Below are 13,009 nucleotides of genomic sequence, written 5' to 3' on the forward strand. Positions count from 1 at the left end.
GAGAAGCTCTTCTGAGCCATACTCGTGAGTAATCTCTCTGTCCACATGCCTGTGGTCACCAGTTGGAAAAGGCAGCTTGCAATGCGCTCAGCACTTGGCACTGTACAGCTTTTGCACTTCTATCCATCCTCAAATGCATCCTTGTGTCTGCATGCAGGATTAGAACAAAATGCTGCTACAACACAACAGCACACGCCATGTATATCAGCTCACCGAGATCAAAGGCACACAGCAGCAAAGAATTTAATTAAAATGTTAAAATTAAACAGGAAGACATCCATTGTTTAATTTTTTGGCAGGCGTGCTCTTTCAAACCAGGACCTAATTCCATTCCAGCATGCTGACTGCCCTTGGAGATGGCAATCAGGAGAGCTCTGCCGGATTTATCGGCTGCTGGATTTGGCGGAGGGGGAATCCCACGCTTGCTTTGGCTTTCAGGCACAGTCCCTAAAAAAGCACTTGGAGAAACAGCTCAACTTCAAAGGATAATTATTGCAATATACATATTCTGCAGTTATAAGCCAATTTCCATTATCAAACCTAAGCCCATTGGGCTGTGCACAAGATACACCCATGGGTATCAATCATTCCCCCTTACAGTTCCAACAGGGAGGTGTGACCTTGCCACGTTCAACCCCTTCGAGCCACCTCTCCCTCCATACAGACATAGTTTTAAATGGGGTAAAAAACTGATGCAGAACAATAGTTTTTTGTGTGCAACATGGACTCTGCATGGGGAGGAGCAGGGGTAAGCAAAGATGTGGGTTTAGACTCACACACAGATCGGGGACTTGTCTTGTTTGGTTTTGCTTCAAACATACCTTCAGCACCAAGCCAGGGAGCAGATTTTCTGAAAACAGCTCAAGCAAGGCTCAAGTTTGCTTGTTAAATAACTGTAAGATATTTCCTGGCATACTGGGGTATTTTGATTTGAATGTTTAAGGCAGCCATAATATGGCCCACCAACAGGGAGGCTGAACCAAGAAGCCAATTGCCTCAGTTTTTGGGAACCTAGCAAAGAAGATTTTGCTACTTCTATAGTATTTTGGGATGCCACAGAGGATTTCCATCTAATGTTATGAAGATCATCAAATGCAATGTCAAACATGGGGTTTCAATACAAGCACCCAACATGAATGTGACAAAGGATGTGAGCTGAGGCTTATCACTTCAGGGCAAAGATACCTTGGATTTGCATCACCTGAGAAATTACATAGGCAGGCAGAGCATTAACATCAGGAAAAGAGAAGACTGAGGACAGACACAATACCTTCTTTTTGAAATTCAAAGAGATACTGAAGAGGTGTTACTATAAATTATTTCTTGATGTATCAACGGTCTTGCCAATGTTGGGTAGCATTTCTTTCTGAAATCTTCTAGGCAGAATTTCACCCTCAATACTTGAGGTTTTTGAGTACTCCTACTGAATATTCAGTCAGGCTGTTTGCAGCAGACTCTGGTATTTCTCATAGAATAAAAATCAAGTTGACAGTTCAGGACTTCTGCAAGAGTCAAATCAGATTTTTTTCTGACAGCAGGTCTGGGACTATACACCTCTCATCTGAAAATGTATAACACTTCATGGAAATCTTCCTGCTTTAGTTTTTCTCCTGCTTCCTTAACAGGGATAAACAGGAGACTACCTCCCCATTGTAAATCTTAGTGATTAGGATGCCTATTGGGGTCTTCTTACCAAAGAGGCATCTCCAACACCCCAGCAAAAGCCCCCTATGTGGAGTGTCATGGTCTCTGATCACTCTGAAAACATCCTTGGGATGGCCCTTCCAGACTGGGACTGGGACATCTGTACCAGGGCATCTATCCATGAACAGGAACCCACAGAGTTCCCCGCACTGTTTATCCCAAGCTCCAGGCAGCAGCACTTTCTGCTCCCCACAGAGTCAGCTCAACAGCTCCCACAGGCTCTGCCTCTAGCACAGCCTTTTCCCAGATGCTAAGGCATTTTGGAAAAGGCACAGACAGAACAGCTTGCTCAGAGGAACACATTTATCTATCCACTAGAACATCACAAACAAAGGATAGGTAAAACAATAAAGGGCAATGAGCACATTACTTCAGCCTTTCCTGGCCCTTTTTTGTGAATCATGCACCCACCCCACTGCTTTAGGGACTAAAGTTGGCATTAATCTTGTGAGACCTTTACTTTCCTCTCCATGCTGAGGTCCATAACATTTTCTTCATGCCACAGATGGCTGCTCATCTGGAAAACCCCCTCTCCTGAGGGGCCATGTCAGTCTAATCCTCTGCGGATCCTTCTCCCCTAGCAGTATTATGAAAATATTCCACCATGGCAGTACCAGAGCTGCCCAACACAGACTGCCTGTTCCATCTCACCACAATCAGTCTCTGAGCCTGACCCACGGGAGTTCTCACCTCACCACCCATTCCAGCTTAGGTCTGAGCACTTTGCAAATGCATGCAAATACTACATGCAAAAATATTCTGGAGCACGTGTTCATGGATGTGCCTGCATCCACAGGCTGCTGATGAGGCAACACCTGATACTTTTTGTTTATATAAAATGTTCTCAGAGAATATTTCCTTACTTAAATGAATGTTATATACCAAAGCCTTTCAATGCCCCAAATAGTACCTACAGTTAAAATAACTGGAATCTCCATCATTTTATGTGATTTAAGTTTTTCCCTAAGAATGGGAAGCACTATTAGCTTTTCTAACCAAGTGAAGTATTCTGAATGGGAAAACACTGCTTCCAAAGACAAACCTGACAAGTCTCTACCATGGCCAGAAGATAAAACCGTGCAAATTAAAGCAAAACCCTACAGTTTGCCTATATTCAGTATTCTTTTGCTTTTGCCCAAATGCAAGCAAGCTGTCACCTTAGCAACTATGTCACACTTTGCAGCACATATGCCACTCTGAACAAACACCTTAAACGGAGCACCTCCACACTGTATGTTCCTTTCTATAATGTTCTTAACAGCACTCTGTAGATCCCCTCCAAGAGTAAAATCCATTAAAATCCCTTTGGCAGCTGCTGGGCTGGACAGACAGACAGCTGGCTAGTGGTGTTTTCCACACTGCACCCCAGGACCATACTAAGGCAGAACTCCTTTTATTTAGTGCCCAAGGGGAAAGCTGAGCTTGCAGAGGTGTAGTAAGCATTTTGCCTTCCATTACAAGCCTTGTGCAGAGCCCAGCTTTACTTGCTTTATGACTCTCCCCTTCTCCTGGCTCAGGAGAAGGTCCTCTTTCCTGGAGTACAGTGGAGAACTTCACAAAGCGATCAGGAGGTTTCCTGCCCCTTAGGATCACAAGTAGTGCCATGAATCCAGGTTAAGTCAGGGACCAGAGCCTCCAAATGAAGAAAAGATTTTATCAGAAGCACCTCCAAGCCTGTCCTCCCCCTATTGCAACATCTGAATCCAGAGATGTCAACATGCAGGGCTTTTACCCGGGGCTCCAATTATGCAGATGCTGATTTACAGGAATGATGACTGAGAAACACTGCCCTCATAAAAATTGTCAAGGAGACTTTAGCTGTATTTGTCTAATGGCAAAACCCTCTATCTCCACACATCTTGCTAGTTTGAAAGTCAGATCATTTTTGTTCCTCTTTTCATAGAAACCTGGTTTGCATATATAATCAAATTTAGCATTAATGAGTCTCATTCCTCATCTTCTATTCTTAATGCTTCAAACAGCCACACTTGGATAATGGCAGCCACCAAAATGGCTTACCATGACACTTTACCAGTTTCACCCAGGTATTTCCACTGTAGCAGCATGTAACTCCCAAAAATCTTGCCTCCTGGAGCCCTGTCTCTCAACCATATCTGCTAGTCCTATATAATTATTTTTACCAGGTCCCACTCTGGGCTGCTTGAGAATCATCAGGATTTAAACTAATTGTTAGGCAACCTTTTAAAATCAGTTCTTCCATGATGAAAATGCCAGCCTAAGTGGAAAATGGTAGGCACTTTCCAGATGAAATATATCATTTATTTGCAATGAGGTCAGGCACTTTTCCCTTTCCCTGTACCAGAATTTGTACCATTTTAACAGCAACTTTGATGAGCACAGTTCTCAGTTTCCAAGAAGATATGCATGCAGATAAACAGGCATGTGAACAGCAAAGCAGCCAGCTCTCTGTAGACTGTGTAAATCCATGGGATCACAAGACAGATTTCCTGCTCTTTCACTTGTGTTCTGGGTTTTCATTCTTTAGGGCTTTTGTCTTTCTTCTGCTACCTTCATCTAAAACCATCAAAACCAGAGGTTTCAAAATCACAAGACTCCCAGAAGCTGAGACTTTCAAGCCACAAGGTAAACCATTATATAGGCACTGTTAGTGCTGCTGCTGCCTTCACCCCAGTCCCACCAGCAGAGTTAACATATGGCTTTCACATCTGCCTTCAGTGAGACTACAAAAACTTTCCAGATCCTTCCTCTCACACCCCACAGAGTCTGATGTCTAATGGCAAAATCCACCTCCCAGTTCTTCCTAATAAAAATAACTTGTCTGATAGAGTTCCCTGCCTGCAGATTACCAGTGCCTCAATATGTGCTCAGAACTTGCAGGTCCAAAGCCAGGATCTGATGAAGCCTGTTTGCAGGGCTCAGGTCTCTTGGACACTCTCCTCCTGTTGGTTCACTGTGGCAATTTTTGACTATACACAGCTGCAGTGTATTTTGCATGCATTATGCTAAGCTGCCTATAAGAAATCATCCAATTAATGACAGCTTATAGAGGGGGGTTAGTTACACAGTAATTACCTTTCTAATATTAAAATACCATAGAAATGGATTTACATTTTTTGATTAAGTGGCACATATTTTATTGACCTGACACTACACATACAAGACCTTTGAGGTAGAAACTGGAACCAAGTTTACAAGAACAGCTAAGTATCTACGTTCCAGATACCAAGGCAGACATCAAAAGAACTGGCAATACATTTTTAACATGTTTGTGTATCTTACACATCAAGATAAGTGGACCAAGCACCAAATGCAGCATCTGATCCTGGCATTGTATAAGCAAAATCAACAGGCAGTAAGAAATACTGAATTTTTAAAGGCTTTTCTTTCAATGTGAAGGTAGAGATGATCAAACATTCAACTCTTTTACCCCGCATCCATGAAGAGCATTAAGCTTCAGCAAGGCTACTCTGCTCCATCACCTGAAGTCTCTGGCCATGCCAGAGCAGTTTGTTTCTAGCTAAACAAAAACAAACATAAGCAAATGTGATGAAGAGTCTCAAGCAACTATATTTCAGACCCACGATACACTATACAGAGCAAACTACTAATCACATATGCTTCATGCAAGTATTACCTTCTTTCTTTTCCATTTATTTTCAGCATCTCAAGATATCTAGGCTTTTCTAGGGCACACTTGAAAGCATACAGCTACTTATGTCCATTCATATGCATGTAAATATAATCCAACAAAAGCGCTTCATGGCCAGATGAGCAATCAGCACTAGGACAAAAGACAAGACTTATTATCAGTCTTTCAAGATTCAGATTCCCTCTGCCTTCTGAATACGCATCTGTTTGCAAGGCAAGAGGTGCTAACCCTTTCAGAATCCATACAATCACAGCAGGCTTGACTCTTGCCAGGCGGGCAACAGCCTGGCCTTTTTCCGGTCTCACCAGTCAAATGGTCACAGCGTGAAGGCAACGAAGCAAAGCAAGGTTAGCTTGGTCCATGTACACTACATACAGATTTTTTCAAGCCACCTTTGTCCAGTTTCCACCAGAGTTTTGCTGTCCAAATGCCCTGAAATGCTTGGGAACTCAGTGGCACATCTCATGAAGATGCTCATGAGCAATGATCACCTCCAGTCATGCAATGTCTGGAATGTACCTTTTCTGCACAAAGTTAAGAATTAAACCAACTTCTCAGATACATTTCCATTCACTGAATATCCTAAAGTCTTCTTCCAAGTTGGCTGATCAAAAAAAGCCACAGTGTCCACAAGATTTGTCCTGCAACATAAATGATTCACATGTGCCCTGCTGGCTCAGACAGTTACTGTATGGCCTTTGTGCCAAAAATACCCCTCTGCTCTGCCCATACCAGCCCAGACAGGACTGCAAACTGCTGGAGCAGGGACCTCACTGCACAGTATTTTGAAACACCAACCTGTAGATAATCATCAAGGCAATCACAGCATCCCCTGACTGGCAAAATGGTGGAGTTTCTGCATCCCTGCTATTTATGATGGAATACAAGGGAAGGCATTAAGGACAGCGCTGCAGCTTCTGTTACTGTACGTGGAAACCGGACAAGTATCAGGTTGCCTTGGGTTTGCAGGAGGAAAGTTGTCTGTGGCAATTCACAGAAGTAATTAAAAACCACATCTTAGGGATAGAAAGTTTCCATGTTTACAAAAATATTTTTGCCAGTAACAATCTGATTACACATGAGGTAGTTCCCATTCCCATCACACTGCATGGGCACAGCCCTGCTTTTCACTTAATTTCCTTTTCTAGGGCTCCAGAGAAGCAGCAATTGCAAAACAAATATACCAAAAGTGACAAACTGGCTTGTCTTTTTCACTTTTTGCAGACCCCAATAAAAACAGCATAAACACATCCAGAGAGTCGCAGGACTGAAATTAATCCAATGAGACAAATGAACATATTTCTTCTCTTTCATCTTTCCTTATTCATTATTGTCAGGTGCATGTATAAGAGAATAATTTCTCAAGTGAAGTTGTAAGAGTGTTTGTGACATTGCTACTGGTTGTAGTGCCACAGTAGATTATCATGAGAAATAAACTTCAGAAGAACAGTCTTCTCATGCAAAGATCTGTGGAGCAACAGCCAAAGAAATAAAAAGGAACAAGAACAAATAAAGCTTTTAAACAGCTCTTCCCTAACCCAAGCACATGCCATGAGCCAGAGTTGACTCAAAGTTAGAAACACCCAGGGCTGACCCAGTAAGCTGTGTGCAGTTTTCCAAGCGCAGATTTGTGATCCACATACTCTATTGCCAAGGTAGAGTCCAAAACATTCAACTCTTGCTTAATTGTTACAAGTCACTTCTTGGATTTTTTTTCTTAATCCTTCCTGGGCTTGTCTCTTAATGGCTTTTAAATGCAATTTCTTGGCTGAAAATAAGATTACAAAGTCCATGGGAAATACAAATGAAAACATATTACAGTGCTGTGAATATTCAAGAATCAGTCTTATCTTGGCAGCTTCTCTCTGGGTGTTGGGTGACAGTCAAAGTAGGAGATTGAAGAAGGTCAGATAAGGTCCCGCCTCCTCGAGACAGAGGTCCATGATGCCTGAGCCAGACTTCAGGTAAACTGGAATCTGCACACCAACAGATTATTTCTGCAAAAGTTACAGTTTTACACCTGAGAAAACTACAGACACCTCAGCTGCCTCCAGATTTGCAAATGTTTGCACTCACAAATACACAAGTTTCAACAGCACCACTGTATAAGAGGTTTATGAATAAAGACATGCTCACTCCAGAATCACTGTGAGCCAACCCAAACCGCCCAAACAAGAACACAAATTCAAGGCTGGACTGACTGGACCAGCCGAGGACATCTTCAGCCTGCACCACCTCCACCCTACCAGCCTTTCTGAGGAACCCCCACAGCTCTGCCATCTGTGCTACAACACCACAGAGCCTCCCCCCAGACACGAGAGCCACCCAAAGCCCAGAATTGCTGCATCACCAGCTGGGCTATGAACTACATTTCTTTTCAGATGCAATCTAGGACTCAAGGGGGAGGTGTCAAGGGGTGTAATTTGACTGTTCTGACCAAGTGCAATGAGGTCTGTGAGGCTGCTGGGGGACATGGAAACAGATGCAGAATTGGCTGGAGCATTGGGTCTTCTTTTAAAGTTTAAAATTATGATTAGGCTGATAAAAGGAGTTTGAGGGAGAGATGGACAATTAGTTGAGACAGAGATGGCAGAGAAAGGTGGACAGCAGTTGGGAGGCATGGTAAGAAGAGAAGGAAGATGGGAGCAACAAGATTAATTGAACAGAGCTAGAATTTGGGTAATCCAAAAAGCCTTTCAAGTATATTAAAAAAAAAAAGTCTTCGACTCTGAAATATCATACAGTAAAATCTGCTTAGTACTATTTACAGATACATGACAAAAGAGAAAAAGTAATTTCTCAGATCATTTTAAATGTTAACACACTCTGCACCCTTGTCCCACATTCCCATATGGCCAAGGACTGGCACACCTTTGCTGTGTCAGAAGAGCTCTGTTTACATACAGCCACTTGTGCATGTATATGTACACAGACAGGAAACATACACTTAAAGCACCCAGAAGAGTTCTAGATGGGGCTTCCAAACATGACAATGGCAGCTTTGATATCTGGATGTTGGAAGAAGTTACAGACCCAGGAAACTGCCAAGAGAAGGGTTTCCACTCACTGTCCCAAGGACGCCAATGTACAGACCAGGGAGAACGATTTCCCTGAGGGCACAGCCCCTGCCCATCCGTATAGAGCCCTTCCTGGAAGAGCTTGTTTCCCAACTTCCACCAGACACTGTCTCATCAGGCAGACAGCCAAAAGATCACACTCCCAGGGACTATTTGCCACAGAAACAGCTTTGATCCCCATTCTTCTGTCCCATGGTGAGTTCTGTAGAGTGACTGAAGCACCCTCAGATTGGCACCTGGAGTTCAGCACCAGGATGTCCTGAATTATTGTCGAGACAGGACCAGCAGGGCTGTGTGGGGTTGTGGTGCTCTGGGTGAGGAATGCCAAGGGACCTTATCCATTACAGCACTGCAGGCAGGTGACCCCACTGCGGGGCCATCCCATCCCAGGCCCACGGCACCACCAATCCCCATCACCCAGCTCCACGGCACCTGGCGCTTCGAGGCACCCGGCTGGGAAGAGAAACTGCTGCTGGTGAGCAAGGACAGGGTCCGGGGCGAGCAGCCAAAACACCCCCTCGCAGGCACCCCGCGCCCGGGCTGTGTGCGGCGGGTGCGAACTTGTGGATAAACACACCCGCACGGGGACGCGCCCCCCAAAATACGCGGCTTACATAATTCCCCAGCCAGTCGGCGTTAGGGGAATGTGATTAATCCTCCATGACATGTTCTGAACTTTCCGTTCAGAGAGGCTCTCTGCTCCCGCAGACCTACTGGCGATGGATGTCATTTGACCTGCAGACTTCACTACGAATGAGCATCAGAGCAACACACAGTGACATTGCTCCGCACACCAATTATCTGTCTCCTTCCCCGCTCCGGCCCAGAGACAAGTTTGCTAAATGCATAATGAGAATTTTATTTTCCTCGTTGTTTTTTTGGTGCGTTTTTTTTTAATTCGTTTACAGCCAGTAAAAGGATGAGGGGCGGAGGGGTTCCCACAAACCCAGCCCCCAGCCCGCCCCGGCGGCCACAGCGCTCTAGGACGCGAGTCCCCAGCCCCCGTGTCCCTGTCCCCAGTCCCCGTGTCCCTGTCCCCAGCCCGGCCAAGCTCCCACCTGTTCCCAGGCGCGCACTTTGGGGACGTCTCCCCACCGACACCCCCTGCATCCCGGGACTCACCCACTCGAGCACCCTGAGGAAGGCCAGCGGCTCCTTCACCACGCGGAAAGTGCCCGCGGAGGCGAGCTGCGGGCAGAGAGAGACGAGTCAGCACCGCGCCCGCTCCGCGCTCCCCACCCCGCACCGCCCGCACCGCCCGCGGGGCTCCGCGTACCTGGTCCACCGCCTCCATGGCGCCGCAGCCCCGCGGAGCGGAGCCGAGCGGCGCGGAGCCGAGCGGAGCGGACCCTCCCGCCCGCCAGCAGCGATGCGCGGCGCTGCCCCCGCGCAGGCCGGGCGGAGCAGCCGGGCGGGGCCCGCGCCCCCCGCACCGCCCCGCGGAGCCGCCCCGGCCCCCGCCCGCTGCCCCCCCGAGCCGCCCCGGCCCCCGCGACCGCACTTTTAAAATCCTTGTTACTCTTTTTCTTTTCTTTTTTTAAAGCATTATTATTTCTTTTAATTAGTGTTATTTTTTTTAATTTTCTTAATTTTTTTTTTTAAATTACTATTTCGGGGTGGGAAGGAGAAGGAAGACGTCGGGGAAAATTAAAAAAAGCCTAAAACCAAACCCCAAACCAAACAAAAAACCAAACTGCCTCCGCACCGCCCGCACAGAAACTATTCATATTTTAGGGGACGGCACCAACCTCCCCTTGTCCTTCCGTCCCCTCTCGCCCTCCCGGGACGAACGCCCCTGCGGCCCCCGCGGCCGCAGGGCTACAGCTCTGCGGTCTCAGCCCTCGCTCCCTCCTGCTTTCCGAGCATTTCCTTGACAGCAGAACAGCGTTTTCTGCCTTGCTGTTGTCCTGGCCTCGTTTCCCGACAGAGCCTTAATAATTCTAGTACATCCAGGGTAGCGCAGCCTGGCAGGAGCGGAGACTCCCTGTGCTCATCCATGCTCACTGACAGCATTTCCAGCTCCTGGTGACATTAAAACACCCATGTGAGGATTTTCTGATGGAGCAAGTTCCTGCCCCAGCAAAGGCTCGGGACACAATTTCATCACCCCATTTAACAACACAACAGCAAATAGATTTAGCCCTCGATTCTGCAAACATTTGCATATTCAAGTTAACTGCCACCCTGATAACCAGTTGTGCTACCAGAAGGACACAGGTGCTCAAATAGGATTTGGGCTGTAAGTAGGTCAGAGATCTGCCTAAAAAATACCTGAAGCTTTTATGCCCTGTAAGGAATCAGCCATCTGCAAAAGTTTAATAAGTCAATTAGTTTTGCTCAAACTAAATATTAAAAAAAACAACAAAGCAAACCAACAATCTAAATGTATTCTTGGAGTAAACAAGATGCATCAGGGTGAAGATAAATTTCTGAAGTTTTCATTGGACCTTGAGTCAGAAGATTTTGTGTCAAAGTCACATCTCTGAAACAAACCCATTTGAAGTCTGGTAGCAGTGGGCCTGGGTCCAGATGTTTCTTGAACTTAATTTTTTTTAACCATATCAAACCATCTTTGAGGCCAAGATTACCATTACATTAAATTTTTTTGATTAAAAAATGTTTTATTTTATGACCTACTTTCTTCCTGCCTGAGGAGAAAAAAGTAGGAAAGAAAAAATGGGTAATTTTTCCTTAGAAAATATTACCAAGTATGCCTTTATTTATTTATTTAAATAATAACCTCTAGGAAATACTTCTCAGCAATTCTAGTAACTGCCTGCTGGTGGCCCAGGGCCATGGGAGGCAGTTCCCTCACAGAAGCATGAGGACAGACCATCCATAAGGCTCCAAGAGGCACAAGCAGGCAGGAACACACAATTATCCCTCTGACTTTCATCCAGAACTTCTCCCACTGGTACAGAGATGCAGGGCCAGGTCACTGTGAGCCACCTGCCTTCAGCTCTCATGCCTGAAGAAGAAATTATCATGGAATATCCTGGGCTGGAAGGGAACCACAAGGATCATTCAGTCCAAATTAGTCTAGTCCCCTAGAGCTGCAGGGTACTATGCTCCCTCTTGCAGTTTTCCAGCTCTGTTATCTGGTATTCCCACCAACCAAGCCCTCGGCTGTGGGAAGTTTCATCACTTGCTGTTTACTGTGACTCTCACGTGCTGTTTCCTTTAATAGGTTTCTTTCATGGAGAGACTTACAGCTGTGGATGTATTGAAGCAGCTCAAAAACATTCTGAGAGAATCAAAAAATGCTGAAACATTTAGTAAACTGGGGAAGATGTGGAGAATCTTTTTCCTGTAATTTTATTAGTAGTGTATTCTGGAAAAAACATATACTCCATGTCCATTGACTGCCATGGAGAACTGGAAGTCTAATTCACTAACCCCTTATTAATTACCTCCAATTATAACCTTGAGATTTCAGTAGCTCTTGAAATTCAGTTTTCAAAAATTGTCAAAGATAGAAAAACAAAAGCAAATATTCCTAAAACCTTCACCTTTGGCAGGCCAGGCCTTCTTGCACACTGGTTTGGTTTCCCCATTGTTCTCTAGCTCAGCACACTTGTGTTTTCAGCAGATACAGATGCCGTTCTTTTTTCCATTTCTTTTCCATCATCCCACTGTGTTTCACCTTGGTGCTCTTCAGTGCTTGTCCATTCCCACCTGAGTTTCCCCTGTGGCTGGAAATCCTTGCAGAACCATGGCAGCAACCTGAGTTTATAGTCAGTGTTCAGTGCCTCTTCTCACCATTATTAACTCTCCCAGATGGCTATTAGCATTTGTTCTTCCTTATAGCAGAGTGTGTCTCTGGCTTTCACAGCTGCTCTCTTTATATACCAGTCAGCTCAGAAGTAAGAGCACCTCCATACCAGTTCTTGAGCCTACCAGTACAAACCTTGCTCTGAAACTTACATTAAAGCTCCACACCTTTTTGATCCTATGAAATAAAACACCCTCTGTAATGTATGTTCAGATTAGCAGAGAAGATACATCTGCAATTACTGGCAATACAGCAAGAAGCTGTACCCCAAGATGCTACATTACATTCACTCTTCTCACACCTGTATGACTGGGCTTGACATGCATGAGTCACAAAAAGCCATAGAGCTGCAGTTGCAAATATCTGTGATAAATTAAAAATGGCCTGGAGAGACTCAAAGAGTTTCACAGGGACAGAGCCTCACAAGGACTGTGCTCCCTAAAGACAGGAGCCTCCCACTCTTTCCTTGGAAGGGGTCCAGCAAAAAGCAGCAATATCAGTCCTGGATCACTGCTGGGGGCCAAAGTCCCCCACAGGACACTAGTGGAGCTTTAGTACTCTGCTCCTTTCCCTTCAGGAAAATAAATTTAATTGGCACAAGTCTTGATAGGGCAAGTTTAACAGCAAAAGTCCTAATTTCAGGATTAGCATTTTGTCCAGCAACAACCAACGATCTCTTTCCTGATTCTAGTAAGCACATACCTTGATTTTTCATTTGGGTAGAGGGTGGGAAGAAGTGTAGGAACTGCATCTGTTAGATGTTATGTGTCAGTAGAAAAGGCAACAATATGTGCCTACCTCTCATTTTTACCTTGGAAACATTTT

At 45.2% G+C, this 13,009-nt stretch overlaps 1 protein-coding gene across 1 annotated transcript in view; it reads right to left on the bottom strand.

The window, feature by feature from the left end:
* Positions 1–9,822, bottom strand: part of SYNPR (synaptoporin) — a 104,259-nt gene extending 94,437 nt beyond the window's left edge. The window contains exons 1-2 of the mRNA XM_071550327.1: positions 9,689–9,822; positions 9,535–9,600 (exon numbers count right to left, since the gene is read on the bottom strand). Of these exons, the coding sequence (XP_071406428.1) occupies positions 9,535–9,600; positions 9,689–9,706 (84 nt within the window). The 5' untranslated portion in view covers positions 9,707–9,822. The remainder of the gene's footprint in view (positions 1–9,534; positions 9,601–9,688) is intronic.
* Positions 9,823–13,009: the final 3,187 nt, after the last annotated feature.

Source organism: Pithys albifrons, chromosome 3, assembly GCF_047495875.1.
Source record: "Pithys albifrons albifrons isolate INPA30051 chromosome 3, PitAlb_v1, whole genome shotgun sequence".
Taxonomy (NCBI): Eukaryota; Metazoa; Chordata; class Aves; order Passeriformes; family Thamnophilidae; genus Pithys; species Pithys albifrons.